The sequence below is a fragment of the Myotis nattereri genome (assembly GCF_964212035.1).
Source record: "Myotis nattereri genome assembly, chromosome: 2".
Lineage (NCBI taxonomy): Eukaryota > Metazoa > Chordata > Mammalia > Chiroptera > Vespertilionidae > Myotis > Myotis nattereri.
In genome coordinates, this window is record NC_138076.1 from 148,485,514 (window position 1) to 148,501,140 (window position 15,627).

At 41.4% G+C, this 15,627-nt stretch overlaps 1 protein-coding gene across 1 annotated transcript in view; it reads left to right on the plus strand.

Annotated features, from left to right (window-relative positions):
* PTPRR (protein tyrosine phosphatase receptor type R) overlaps positions 1–13,955 on the plus strand; it is a 274,528-nt gene extending 260,573 nt beyond the window's left edge. The window contains exon 13 of the mRNA XM_081083294.1: positions 12,764–13,955. Within this exon, the coding sequence (XP_080939420.1) occupies positions 12,764–12,857 (94 nt within the window). The 3' untranslated portion in view covers positions 12,858–13,955. The remainder of the gene's footprint in view (positions 1–12,763) is intronic.
* The last annotated feature ends 1,672 nt before the right edge of the window (positions 13,956–15,627 follow it).

Here is a 15,627-nt window from a genome sequence, read left to right on the forward strand (position 1 = left end):
CTTCCTTCCTTCCTTCACAGGATCAGCATCCATTTTCCTTTGTTGTCCCTTCTGTCTGTAGTGCACTCCTGTAGTCACTGTGAAAAGGGATACAGAAAACCTTCCTCCTTTCCTTCCCCCCATCCAACCTCTTGTTCCCCCATCCTTCTTGCTTCTTGCATTCCACTTTTTCCCGTCATATCTCATTTTAAAAATATCCGTGTCTGGCTGGCTGCTGCCACTGACCATGTCCTTAATACCTGATGGGAAAGGCAGAGATGGTCCCTGTTCTGCTCTTGCAGCTTTTCGTCCTTTATCAGTTCTTCAAACCTCATCCCCACCCTAGACTCTGCAGTTGTCCGTCCTTGCCCTCAGCTCTGGATCTGCCTTCAGATGTTCCAGAAAGCACTCTTCATACTCAGAAGTGTATTTAATCTTTGCCTTTTTTCATGGACTTCAAAGCACATCTCCTTTAACTCCCAAAGTGAACCCACCAGTAGGAAAATAGGTATTCTTTGGCTTCTTTAAAAAACAAACAAACAAACAAACAAACAAACAACAAAAAGAAACAACGAGGAAAGAAAGAATTCATGGTATCAAATAACTTGCCCAAGGTCATGGTGCTTAGAAAATGGCAACATAGACTTCTTTGGAATTCAGGACTTGTGATTTCTGACTCAAAGGTATGTGTTGTAGAGAAAGTAATCAGGCTTTTGGAATATGTTTATTGTAAAGCTGCTTGAAAAAACACATATCTCTTTGGTAATGCTTTGCCAGTTTTAAAAAATGCAATGACACCATAATTTTTAAAACAATGCAATGACACCATAATTTTTAAAACAATTTTTAATATGAATGAGAGCTGTTTCACAAATAGAGTGATGATATCAGCAGTTGCTGTAAGAGTATAATTTTTTTATCTTTTCATATGGACATTCATATGTCTTCTTTCTTTCCCTGCTTCCAATATTTATTTATTTATTTATTTATTTATTTATTTATTTTGCTTACAGTTGATGCTTAATAGTATATTAATTGCAGGTGTACAGCATATAGTGATTAGACGTTTATATAACTTACAAAGTGATCCCCCGGTAGGTTTAGTACCCACCTGACATCATGCATAGTTATTACAATATTATTGACTATATGCCTTATGTTGTAATTTACATCCCCATGACTATTTTGTAACTACCAATTTGTGCTTAATACTCTGGTTTCTCTTCTGAACATATAAATCTTTCATCTTAAGTGTATAATTTGAGGGATATAAGAAAGTTGCCTCATCTCAAAATATCTACATAGGGAGGATGCCAAAAATACCTGTGTAAGGTCAACATCTATATTACTGCTAATTAGAGAGCCAATCCTTGGCTAAAAGGATCATTGCTCTTTAAAGTCCATTTAACCTAGAGATGGGAGTTGAGGGTGACACTTTATACCTTCTCAGCTATTAACACTTGAATGTAAACGAAATAATCTATTCTTTCCAGTACGACAGCTAGAGAGAGTATAGCTGCCTGCATTGTCAATACATTCAGAACATGGGTTTCCGTGAAGGAGAATTGAAGAGAAGGCTCCAGAAGCTGAATATACCCGAGGCCCTGCAGTCGAGGAGACTGCAGACAACACCTGGTCACTGGGAGCAGGAGGGGCACAGGAAGGGAGCAGAAGAGCTCTAGCAAGGGACACCTTGCAAAGAGCAACTACCTCATTTGGGAGACCCAGTACCATAAAAAGTATTAAATATTTTTAGAAGGTGACAGCAGAGCATTAACTTACCTGCAGGGTCCTTCTCAGCACAAGGGGTGGAGCCTATGTGAGGGCACAGGTCTCAAGCCCATGAAGCCAGGCCCACCTTGGGTGTTTTTAGGTCCGGTGTTTGTAGATGGGCCTGAATCCTGTGTCCAGTGTCCTGCAGAACAGACACCCAAGGGCTTTGCTCTGAGTGCTGCCCCTGCATCCTGTGTTTGTTCATTCATTCAGACATTTACTGAACACCTCCTACTGAATGTACATTGGGCACCCAGGTGTAGGAAGATAGATTCCTCAACAGACTTTCCCAGACTGTGTTTCTCAGAGCCACAGTTTCATTATCAATTAAATGATGAGAGCCTGCTACGTGCCAAACGCTCTTAGACTGTATTCAGGGACAAAAATTCTCAATTACGTTAGAGAAAAAGCTATATACTATATTTCTTAGAACCCTCTCCACTTGGAGATTTACAAAAAGTATTGATGCATTAAAGGATCTGAAAAGTTCCCCAACCTGGAAACCCATGGAACTTCCTTTTAAGCATTCTTCCACATTGGCCCCCTTTCCTCAACGACTGCCTAAATGGAGAGAAAGAAGTTGTAAAATAATGAATACAAACTGTTCTTTCGGAAGCCCCGTGGTGCAGAGAAGACTGGAGGTGGCATAGGGATGTGAGCCTGGGTGGGACCATCCAAAAGGGGAGAGGAAAGGGAGTGACTGGCTGATTGGAGGCATCCAGCTTCCAATGGAACAAGACAGACAAATGACAGAGAGCTGATACTTCCTACTCTGCAGTGTACCAGCCTTCTCCTATCCTCTCAGACCCGCTTTAACAATGACCTCTGGTCTAAGAGGTCCAGGCTGCGTACTGTCCAGCGTTTTTTACAATTTGCCCCCCCCACGTATAGCTGCCTCCACTGAGAAGCCCAGGACATGGCTAACAGCAGAGAAAAGGACAAGGCAGTGACTTCGATACTTAACATGGGGCTTGCTTCATGACCAAGTCAAGAGTTCGAGCATTCGGAAGAATCAAAATCCCGAAGCCACCCCCCAAACCCCCCCCCCTAAAAAAAATGACAGTCCCTGATTATTGTGATCCAACATGACAAAAACAGGCCATTTGAATCCAGATCATAAATCCGCATTTTAGAATTCAAATGGTTTAGAGATGAGTCTGTTATGTTAAATGGATATTTCCAGTGTGACAACAATGACAAAGCCATTTGGTAGATTCCTCATTCTCTGGCACGACATTATTTTTATTGGCTTTAAAGCAACTTCTATTAATAGATGCTACAGTTCTCACTGCAGATTCGTGAGTCTGTGATTCTCCTTTTAATAATGCTTTTGAGCATATTTTGGACTAAAATAGGATCTCTTTTTTCCCAAGTAGAAGGTCAAACTCAGTGCAAGGCACCCACAGGGTTTCATTTAGAGGTACATCGATGGATTATTCCATTAATTCTTATAACATTTGTTCATTAAACAGTGAAGTGGGTAACAGTCATTTGGGACTGAGCACTGCTAGTGGGACACGTAAGCAGGCAGCCACTACAGCATGAGGTGGACCAGATGTCCAGGAGCCCAGTGCTGATCCTGGCTCTGCCCCTAATTTCTTGTGTGACCACTTGTTCATTCTAGGCCTCTAGGTCTTATTTGTAAAAAGAGAGGTGGGACATATCAGTGGTCCCTTAGTCTTCTGGTATGAGGAGACCTTTTATAAAAGTAAAATAGCCCTAACCGGTTTGGCTCAGTGGATGGAGCATTGGCCTGCGGACTGAAAGGTCCCGGGTTCGATTCCAGTCAAGGGCATGTACCTTGGTTGTGGGCACATTCCCAGTGGGAGGTGTGTAGGAAGCAGCTGATCGATGTTTCTTTCTCATCGATGTTTCTAACTCTCTATCCCTCTATCTTCCTCTCTGTAAAAAAATCAATAAAATATGTTTTTTAAAGAAAGTAAAATATTTCCTGGACTTCAACCTGACAGTTGAATTTTGAAATCCATAATGCTTATAAATTAATTTTCATTCTAAGACTCACAACGATTAGTGATGCATATGTATGCATGTTTACTTGGCCATCTGATGATGCAGAGAGAACAAGTGGATTCAAAGACCCCTCCAATAAGATGCCTTTTCTATCCTGGGATTCAGTGATGGGGAAGTGATTGGCTGGCTCCCCAAAATTTCTCTCAGCTATTGCATTCTTTGAGTCTATGAGCCTTTGTTTTTGTAGAGAACAATGGAATTGCAATAACAGACAGTCATAACATTTGCCAAACATCTACTAGGAAAGAGATGGTTTAAAAAAAATCTGGCCTTAAGAACATTGTACAAATCTTCATGTCAGGAGGAATCCAAGACCTAAAAAAGAATGAATAATATATCCAAAATCACATAACAAATTTTGACCTTTTTTTAACAATCTGAATTGAACTTCCAATTTTGCTCAAATGAAATTGGCTAAATTTAGGATTTTTTTTCCCAAAAGGCTATTGTTTTCTGGGGTGGGAAACCTAAGTGGGTTAAGCACAAGTTTAAGAGAGAGAGGAAGTTCACATTCTAATCCTGCTTTTGACAGTGACCCTGAACTAATCCTGTATAATAAAACCCTAATATGCAAATTGATCGAATGGCTGAATGACCCGTCACTATGACATGCACTGACCAATCCAGGGGGCAGACGCTCAATGCAGTAGCTGCTCCCTGGTGGTCAGTGTGTTCCCACAGGGGGAGTGCGGGGAGCGCAGCTCAGCCAGAAGCTGGGCTCACAGCTGGTGAGCACAGCGGCGGTGGCGGGAGCCTCTCCCACCTCCGCAGCAGAGCCCTAGCTGCACTAAGCTGGCAAGCAGACATCCCCAGAGGGGTCCTGGACTGCAAGAGGGTGCAGGCTGGGCTGAGGGTCACCCCCCCCCCCCCAGTGCATGAATGTCATGCACCGGGCCTCTAGTTGCTATATAAACCAGGAAAATTGTTTATCTCAAATGGTTTCAGTTTAGATTACTTATTATTAAAATATGGAAATAAGTACTATGACTTTCTTTTTTCTGTAAAAAGGGATAGTTTGCTCAATCATGTTTTCCTGTTGCCGTACATATATAAGTCAACAATTTTCAAAAATGATGGTAAAAAGAAAGGACCCAGTACATTAGTACTAAATTGGATACATTATAAGCATGGTTTATGACTTAGAAAGCCTTTCCATATCCTGCTTAAATCTTCTCATCTTAAATAGTACTAAATTAGTTGTGACTGTAGCACCTAATTAAGAATTCCAGTTGCTTCCATGGTGTCTAGCTCCTGCAACAAGACATTCATTTAGGCTTGTGTATGCCAGCATTTCACAGAAGTGACAGAATGTCATTTACACATTGAGCACGAGAGATGCACCTGTCCCTTTAAAAGGTAATAGTAATGATTGATAATAATAAGATGGCCTAGGAAACTCAGAAAATGCTCACATGCACATCCATGTTACAGGAGAATGACTAAAGAGCAATAGCGTGACCATCAGAAGGCAGGAAGGGAAGGGCCATATTCCATTGCAGGTTGACGACTTCAACTTTTTTGTCATCCTATTTCTTTTAATCCTATTTGGTACCTCTAGACAATGGAAGAACTTGAGAACAGAATTTTGGAAGTGAGACACAGAAAATAATATGCGATCCCAAGGGCTTTTTCTTTTCTCTCCCCCACCCCCACCCGAAACAGGAAACAGTCTGTCTTACTCTCCCATTTAAGAGTCAGCGGCGAGATCTGCAGTTGTCTTTGCACATCCTTACCTTGGAGGCCCGAAGCTGGAATGACATCCAGAGACCTTGCTTGTAGCTTCCCAGACAGGATAGAAAAATGCTTCCAGTGTGCGTCATATCATTGTTTACATGTTTTGATTAATCACTGTAGTTTGATGGTTTTGTCTTTTTTTAACTACAATTATCTAAGAGGAGGAATATGTGTGCCATCAGCTTCCTACATTGATGTGTCCCAAAAATATTCTCTGATTCCAAAACTTGTTTAAAATAATTTTAAAGTGCAAATTTCCACCTGTTGGTATAGTTTTTATCAACCTAGCTTTTACATTTATCCATATCCCTCTGCATTCCCAGCTAACCACAGAGATCCCTTAATTTGTGAATTTTGAAGATCTCATTTGAAGAACAGGAATTAAACATTTTGATTTACTTATTTTTAAGGACAATTAAAGCCCTAGAGATCGGTATGGATTTACTTGACATCACAGTTCCTGAGACCATAACGAGAAGTCCTCTGGTAAAACAGATTATGCCAACTGACTCTCTCTCAAGTGGTTGCCAAGACAACCTTTTCCTTCTTCTCGGCTAGGAGTTAATTGACTGTTAACCTGGGTGTTCAGAAGAAAACGGGCTAATTTTCAAGGGGGTGGAAATGGAACTCAAGATATACTAATCCACTGAATTTCCATTGAATTGTCACTTGATGTGTGTTGGCTTTTATGCCCTACAAATACTTTGGACCACAGCCATTCCAGAGAAAGTGTTTATGTTTAAAATTCTAGGTCAGAATCAGTCAGAACATTTATGTGTAAGTTCTCCCTCCTTGCCATGCCATGACTTGGGGAACGCTTGGTCCGAGGTACCCCGAGTTACAGCAGCAGACATTAGCCTTGCTTGACTCCTGCCCAAGCTCTCAGAGATTTTACCCAAGAGGCACATTAACGTCCACACTTTTTGTTCTAAATTTACTGTGCCAAACTTTACCGAAGGAATTCCAGATTTGAAAATAATAAATAATAAAAAGCCAAGGAGCGTTGAGTCCCATTGTTAGCCCAGAAGTGAGTCACCGCTGCAGAATTTCTTCTGTCTACTGATTAGACCGGATGCTGCTGGGTGGTACGGCCGGAAAGGCTGCTGCTCTCTGTATGTGTGAGTTAATAGTCACAAAAGGTCACAGTTTTAACATGTTAAAAACCAAATCTCCCTCCTGAGCAGCTGGAGGGGTTTTGGTTTTTCTTGTGTGTGTGTGGATGTGTGTGTGTGTGTTTCCCCAAAGCATTCTCCTAGGAGCAAAGGGAAAAAACTAGATATTTTTCCTCTTCTAACCTGAGTTTACCCCCAGCTGACACAGCTACGTGCTTCTCCGCATGCAGACTGAGACGACGCTGATTTTCAGGGTTGTTGGGGTGAATGTGGTGTGAGATAGCTGCCATTTCTGGAGGGGCAGTGGCCCCGGGTCCTCTCTGGCCTGGCCAAACATAGTGTTCTATTCTGTGGCCACAGAGCCACCAGGCCACTTAACCGCACCACTTTTGCAATAAATGGAATGGTTTTCTTTCATGTGGAATGGGGCATAATTAGGGCGAACAAATAATTTATCATCCGAACCAAGCCACTTCTGAGAAGGAAAGGTGGCCCTATTAATAATTACACAGGACAGCAGGAGTGAGCCAGAATGGTGCCAGACAAACCAGATGTATCATCACCCTGGGCATAGGGCGAGCTAAGCGTTTACCAAAAGGATAAGAAAAAGAATATGCAGCATTGATTTAGTACTCACTGAATGACAACCGCTGCGCTTAGCATTTTATGGAGTACCACCTTTAACCCTTGCCAAACTTGAAAACTTACTAGGTAAATAATTGCTATTTGCCAGGTCAGTGGTTTTCAAAATGTTTTTGTGAACAATGAATGGGAAGACACAATCTCCCACAAAACATCACTATGGAAAGCCAATAAAAAGCTGAACTGCCCTGGTCACAGCTGGCATTGGGAGCGAGTCCTAAAGACACCACCTCCTCCTCCACCAGCCTCGGCCCCTCAGACACCGCTGCAGAAACCGGGGTTCCTGGGATTTCTGGGGTAGCCTGCAGGTGGACATCGATATGCTCTGACTCATTGAATCCTCACAATCTGATGAGCTTTATTATTAATGTCACCTTATAAGTGAAGAAACCCCAGCCGGGAAGGAGTAAATGATGTATCCAAAATTGTGAAGCTAGTAGGTTCAAAGGCAAGGATTCACACTTGAATCTGTCAGACTCTAAACTAGCCATGGGCAAACTACGGCCTGCGGACCGGATCCGGCCCGTTTGAAATGAATAAAACTAAAAAAAAAAAAAGACCGTACCCTTTTATGTAATGATGTTTACTTTGAATTTATATTAGTTCACACAAACACTCCATCCATGCTTTTGTTCCGGCCCTCCGGTCCAGTTTAAGAACCCATTGTGGCCCTCGAGTCAAAAAGTTTGCCCACCCCTGCTCTCAACCTACTTCTTTCCGCATCACCTGCCTCCACCATAGCAGACATCATGGCTAATATTTAGACACATGTTTGGCTCTTTCTGCCGAGGCTTGCCTGACTTAGACGGTATTGTGTCCTCTGCTAGGCGTGTTCTCAGCTCTCCAAGGCCATCAGAGGCTCATCCCAGGGCCTTGCAGCCAGCTCTGTTGGACCAAATAGCACCAAAGAGTAACAGTGAAAATAGCTAGCAATGTGGTGTCTTTATGTGCTCAGCTGTGTGCTAAACACTTTAAGTGGATTCTCCCACTTATGTCTCACAGCAGTGCTGTGAGGTAGGCACTATTATTCTAGTACCTCATCATTTTGAAGATGAGAAAACTGCAAAGATTACAAAATAAGGCAAAGCAGCTCATAAGTGGTAGAGACAGGATTTGTCTTGACTACAGTGTGTGGTGGTGTCTTTTTCCTCTTAATGTCCCCTACTGGTAATGAACCTGACACCTTAGCATCCCAAACCCAAACCTCTCCGAACTCACGACCATGCTCGTAGTGAACTGGGTCTTTCCCCCCCGTTTTTACACGACCTTACTCTTTTTTGATAAACTAATTCCTGCTGGGCAGTAGGTATTGTAGCTTAATGTGTTTTACCTCCTGGGGAAACAGATTTGTGTTTCAAGAGGAATCTCCAAAGAGGGACCGTCTTTACCCACAATGTACTGAGTAATGGTGGTGACATCAGGCACTACCCAAATGATCATGGTCTAGCTATTTTGGGCCCCATAAACCTTCTTCACTGAAGCATCATTTTGATCAACAGGGATGTATGTTAAACTTGGTTAACCTTGGTTGAGTTTAAACCATGACCTATTGGAAGTCAAGGATTATTTTAATGCCTGATCTTTAAAAGGGAGTTAGAAGATGCCTTTTAGAGTTCATTTAAAACACACACACACACACACACACACACACACACACACGCATTCTTGCTTCTTACCTTTGAGGACCAGCTTGCATTAGGAATTTTATACCAGTAATAAAGATCCAGACTTCAGCAAGTCCATGGAGCCTTGTCTGATCTGAAAGACACCTATGGGCCAAGTCAGAACCTTCCTGGAAGATGAATTATTTCAGGGCTCTCCTGAGAGTTTCATAATTAATCTAGCACTATTCATTTATTCCATAAATATGTTTTGTACACAGGCACTATATTAGGTTCTTGAGTATATTTTTGACTATTGCCACCCTATAAAAAGACTGTATTTATCTCATAATGAGTGACGTCTCCCAAATAATCTCAGATTTTAAGTTCTTACAAAGGTCCGCAGAGTGTTCTGTATACCAATATATTCAATTAGACAATTATTCCATATTTTCAAAGATGATAGTGATGAGGTCCTGAATTTGAATCAGTCTCCAGTGACTGTATGGTGTGAAGCCCTTTGCCCTCTTTCAGCTGGGAGTTTATCTGTTGTCATGTGACATGAAAATGGTGTGGCCTATGTAACCTGGGTGTCCTACTTCTTTATAAATGATAAATGAACATGCTTGTTAAATATCTGGAAGACACAAAGCTGGGAATGGTAAATAGAAGCCTAATGAACTGAATGAATAGTGATGATGTCAGTAAATAAGAACACTGTGCTAACACCAACATGTTGAACTTAATAGGAATAAATAGAAAGTCCTGCATTTAATTTTTAAAATTCAATAATGTAGGTTCAGGGTAGGAGAGAGCTCTAATTTTCATATTTAAAAAAAAACAACCCAACCTGCATACTTTTTCATTAACCTAACACTCCAATTGCTGAGTACTGGCCACCAGGTGGACACTGTGGGATCTGACCACCAGATGCATCTGCAAATGCAAGTTAATTAGCCGATAATGTGCAACTCAAGGGAGAAAATGTTCCCACTGACTTGATCTCATTGAGAATAGACACAACACTCTAAGAAGGTCATAGTTGATAAAATAGCCTATAGAAGAGGGAGACTAGACTGGTGAGTGACAGGGAAACCAGGCTGGATGGAAATATTGAATGACCACAGGATGTTTAGTCTAGAGAAGAAAAGAGTATGGGACTTTGATGGTTGTTTTCTAGCATTTAGGGAGCTATTGTGTGACTACAGGAGGAGCCTTAAGCCTTTTTTGGGTTATTTTGGTTCATCCAATGGGGTGACAGTTAGAAAGGGATGGATTCATTTTGATGTCTTCATGTTTTCCTGCCAACTTTGAGGAAGGCTGCCCCTGAGGAGCCTCACCCCACAAGGATTCCAGCAGAAACCGGCTAACCATCTGCCACGGAGACTGCTCTCTCTGCAAGGCTAGCTTGTGTGGGCGATTGACATGAGTGATCTCTGAGGATCTCTTCTATGTTAATTCTTCCATTTTTATTTTTCAAGTTAAGGGGGAAGTAACATAACTTTTCATGTTCCTTCCTTATGCCTTCAGACACCCAAGGATTTTGCTAGCCTACTACTAAGTCCACTTCCTCATCTTCCCCACCTTCACTGGCTGAGACAACCTTGACTTAGTTAACGGAACATCATAGAAAATACACTCCGAATGTTAAAATATTCTGCTGACCCATTTGTAATAGTTATGAAGACCTAGACTGTGTCTCATTCATTCACCAGTTGAACATGTAAATACCAGTGATCATCAGAATAGACAGGAAGGAGGAAAGCTTGCCTCAATTGAGGTGAATAGAGAGAGGAAATTCACAAGACCAGAGCCCATGAGATCCATTAGCACATTCAAGGCTGCATATATCTGCAGTTCAAGGGGGAGGACTAATGGTGCCCTGAGCTGTGTGAGTGCTGGAGGGAGGGAGGCAGGTACCTCTCAGTCCCTGCAGCTGCCCTGAAATTTACTGTGGCTGTGTCGCTCGAGCTTCCCTGTCAATCTTCCAGACACCTGCTGTGTTCTAGGTGTGCCCAGAGGTCACCATCCAGCTAAGAGGAAGATTTACCACAGCTTCAGCTGCCCATTTCTGTTGCCAACTTATGACCAAGGAACACTTGGCCAGAAAGTTGCCTTCAGTACAACAAAATGTACCGTTCTAGGGGGAAAGACTGATGAAACACTTCTGCCAAAAGTGGATGTCACTGGAAACTGCATATTTACCTCTTTATCTTTTACCAAATATATCACTTTGGCATCATGTAGATCTGTTTAGTTTGGAAGGGTGAGTCTTACTATCTGAATTTCTTGTATGCTTACATTTATAGAGGTTGACAAGTAAACATAGATACAAGCCCAGTTTTAGTTATTACCATTAACCAAAAATCATGTTACAGTGAGGCAACATACCTTTTTTTTTAAGTTGAAGTGCTTATATGATCTTATATAATAAAAGGCTAATATGCAAATTGGCCAAACAGCGGAACGACCAGTTGCTATGATGTGCATTGACCACCCAGTGGCAGATGTTCAATGCAGGAGCTTCCCCCAGGTGGTCATGTGCTCCCACAGGGGGAGCACTGCCCAGCCAGAAGCCCTGAGCAGGGCTCATGGCTGTCGAGTGGCAGCAGTGGTGCCAGGAACCTCTCCCACCTCCGTTGTAGTGCTAAGGATGTCCGACTGCCGAGGGGACCAGGCCTAAGCCATCAGTCAGACATCCCCCGAGGGCTCCTGGACTGTGAGAGGGCATAGGCTGGGCTGAGCGACACTCCCCTCTCCCTGGAGTGCATGAATTTCATGCACTGGGACTCTAGTCTAAAAATAATTATTTAGAATGGTAACAACAGCTAAAACATTTCAAAATTAGTTGTATGATTTCAGAGTTAGGGAAACTTTATAGAACTAAAAATAGTTACTAACTGTGATGCAGTTATTCAGTAAGCAGGAAAAATAAGTAGGGTTTTATATTACTATTTGGTAGCTCTGCCAAGTATAAGAACCTTTTATTATTATAGAGAGCAAAATATGAGATAGCTGTTTTATATATAAAAGTATAATAAGAAACATCATTATTTCTCACAAAGGCTGCTACCTTCTACTAATTCAATAACAACAGGTGTGCTGAGTAACTAGTGATGATAATGTTGATAACAGAGGGGAAACAGCAAGAACCAATCCCCTTTTTCCAATTCAGTTAAAGGCCCACCCACTATTGTATTTAGACATCAGTATGCTCCACCCAGAGACTGAGGTTGTTTCCATATAACACACTCAGACCATTTCAAGGTAGTTGTTCTTTGTAGTTGTAGAAGGAGCAACATTTCATAGTTGAGTTTTGTTTAGTAAACCAACTTTCATCAATTTTAATCCAAGTATATGAACCATTTTAACATGAGATGAATGACAAGACACCTGAGAAGTAATACTAACATTCCAGATGTTCATTTCACTCAATCATTGAAATAATTTAACCTTCACAAGAACCCTATGAAATAGGTGCTATAGTTATCCCACTTTAAAAAGAAAGAAACCAACGCACAACAGGTTTTAAGAAACTTGTTCATGATCCCACAACTAAGAATTGGCAGAAGAGAGACTTGAACTCAGATAGCCTGGCTGGTTTCCAAGTCCAAGTACTTAACCAAAAGGATGCACTGTCTCCCCAGTAATGGTAGGTCAGTGAAAGTAATCAAGTGTCTAGCGTGTACCAGGCACTGTGTTAATCCCTTTGTATACGTTAGCAGATTAAGTTCACCAGCTGGGTCATTCGGACACAGGTAAGAGGGATAACAAAAGATTCACCAAGTCTCCTGTTGATTGGCGTAACACCCTAGCTTGGATGTGGTTTCTGTTACTTAAGATTGCAGGCTATTAGCAGTAAGAAATTACTGTACTATCCTTCCCTTGCAGAGGCGGGATGGTCCAAACCAGTGAGCAGTATGAATTTGTGCATCATGCTCTGTGCCTGTACGAGAGCAGACTTTCGGCAGAAACCGTCCAGTGATTCTCTGAAGATGTACCAGGCCATCAATCTCTAGGGGTGACTAATCAATTACCCACTTGACGCTTCTAGAAGAAGCTTCCTGCAATGAAAGAGAAGCCCTGAAGTCAAGCTGTGGCATGGACAGCGGAAGATGGCAACACAGGAAAGATTGCCAGCCCCTTGTGTATGTGAATGCATTTGTGAGCAGCTCCTAAGTTATTCTGAAGGTCCTATGCTGATGGAGGAATGATAGACTTCTCCCACAGCTAAGCAGGATTTTGTTTTGTCTGTATTGATTACCTGCCACCCGGAATGTATGTATGAAACACCCAGTGATACATGTCATCAGATGATGACTGGAAGAGCTGCTGAAGAAATTATTATTGTGTGTTTAGATGCTTTAATGTTTGCAAAATCTGTCTTGTGAATGGACTGTCAGCTGTTAAACTGTTCCTTTTTAAGTGCTATTATCTTTCTCAGTTACCAGAATCTTGCCACTAAAGTTGCAAGGGATTGATAAAGGATTTTTAACAAATGAGTCCTTGTTTTTGAAAAAAAAATCAAAAGCAGTAACTATTTTATATGGAAATGTGTCTTGATAATATTACCGACTAAATGTGTATTTATCAGTACCTCCTATCAATCAATTACAGAGCACAATGATTGTCATTGGGTATCTATGTATTTATTCTCTATTATTGGGCATAGAGGTGGTTGCTTCTCCAGAACTCTATTCACTGTATTTCTACATTGTGAGTCACTTTACTGTAAAAGGGAAAAACAAATTTGTAGCAACTCTGACGTATCAAGAACTTTAGATACTTGTCTCTCTTTTACTAAGAGTTTTTGAGTATGCTATCTACCTGGAGTCTCTTGCCCAATAAAAGGCAGTTGCTTTGGGCATGATCACCTGTCACTTTTCCAGAGGTTCTTCTAAAGGCTGCTCCCATGGGTATCCTTACATTTCAGAAAGGTTTTAATCCTCAAGAGACAAATAAAGCTAAAAACAACAACAGAAAAACTACACTCAGCAAACACTAGATGTTCTGCTCAAATATGAATTTCTAATGCAGCTATGTTGACTTCGTTTCATACTGCCAATAAACTACTCTTAATACTAAATGTTGAGTTAAGCAGGTACTTTTTTCCTCTTTGGAGAGCGGCTGTTATCTTTTGGGGGGAGTCTGCAGTAAATGATGTGAAGGGTTTAATTTTAGTCTCTGCCTCTCCCCAGGAGAGATGACTATCTCAACTGTAATACCCATTGTCATCACTTGAGGGATAATGACCTTGAAGCGCCATCATTATGTGGTTTTCCTTGATAGACTCCCAGCACATCATTATAGGAGCAGTACATGTTTATGTCTTTCCAGCACTTGTCCTAGACCCTCAGAAATCACAGGGTGTGGGTTTATTCAGTAGAAACCCATCACCTGAAGAGATGTAATGTTGGGGGAGCATTTAATTATCTGAGATTGCAATTCTTTTCTTCCCTCTTGAGGTTAAGAGGTGCCAAAGGGATGGACTGGGGAGAAAACTTAGGAGTTTTATTCCACTCCTGGAGGCTGGAAATTTTTTTCTACATAAAAAAGAGAGGTAATCATAATCCCTTCTTTCTAAGGAAACAGACAAAAGGACACTGGTGTAAAACTTCCCCAAACAATTCAATAGGAGGAAGTGCTCGTCACTGACTTTCCCCCCCATGAAGGCACATTTCCTTCCCTGGTCTTTGCTTCTCTTATCTGGGAGAATTTTTCCCCCCAAAGCGAAGCATGAACAGTTGTTTAGTGGAAAATGGAGGCTGAATTTTACATGGCGCTTCTTCCCTGCTTGATCTTCTGGAACCCAGGTGAGTGGGCCTGCCTCAGGGTCCTGACCCGTTTCTCTGGCAGCTGGCAGACGAGATTCTGTCCTTTGAAAAGTGCCTGAAATGAGGCGGAAATGGAGCCAGGTCTCCATGGCAGTTTAGCCGAAGATGAGGAGGAGGGGGGATAAAAGGAGCCAGGTCTGCCCACACTTGAAATTTCTCTCCAAACGAAAAGAAAAGGCCTCCTCACGGCCTGCAAATGCCTCGGGCAGCTCCTGAAATGGCACCTTCACAGCAGAGAGGACTCCTGAGGAGATATTTTTATTATATAACAGTCTGGGCCATTCTCCATGCTTTTGTCCAATTAGGTTATGATTTTGTGTTGTTTTGTGTGTGAGTTAAAGAAAGAAAATGTAAGCAATGTAATTGAAGGGGATGAAGAAGTGTGGTGTGTTTAATTTGGAAGTTGCTATTTGGCAGGAAGGTCTGAATATTTTCATGGGAGCGCTGGGCAAATGAAGTGTAAGCACTTTAAAAATGGTTTCTGAGCCCAAATGTCTCACTTTTTAATACTGATGTTTAACAACTGGATATTTAATTTCTTATATTAAGAAATGCTGATAGTTTAATATGTTGATATTAAAGGGAAAAATTGCAGATATTGTTACAAAATAGAGAAATGATTCTCTCTAAGACTATACGAAATTTAGTTTGTGACAATCAATTCTTTCATTGATTACTGTTTGCTAGGAAGGTGTGCTTAGAAGGATGTGAAAATTTCTTTTATTCTGGGGTAAATGCATCCAATTTTTAAATTTTAATTGAAACTGTGTAATTTATATACAAATATTTATTGCAATAATAAGTTAAGGATTGCAAAAAAAAGGGTGCCCTTTAAAGTTGGGGGTCGAGGTGGGGTGGAAAGAATAAAATGTTTAAAAGGGAGCTGAGCTTTTCACAATTTCAGCATATTTAATTGGACTA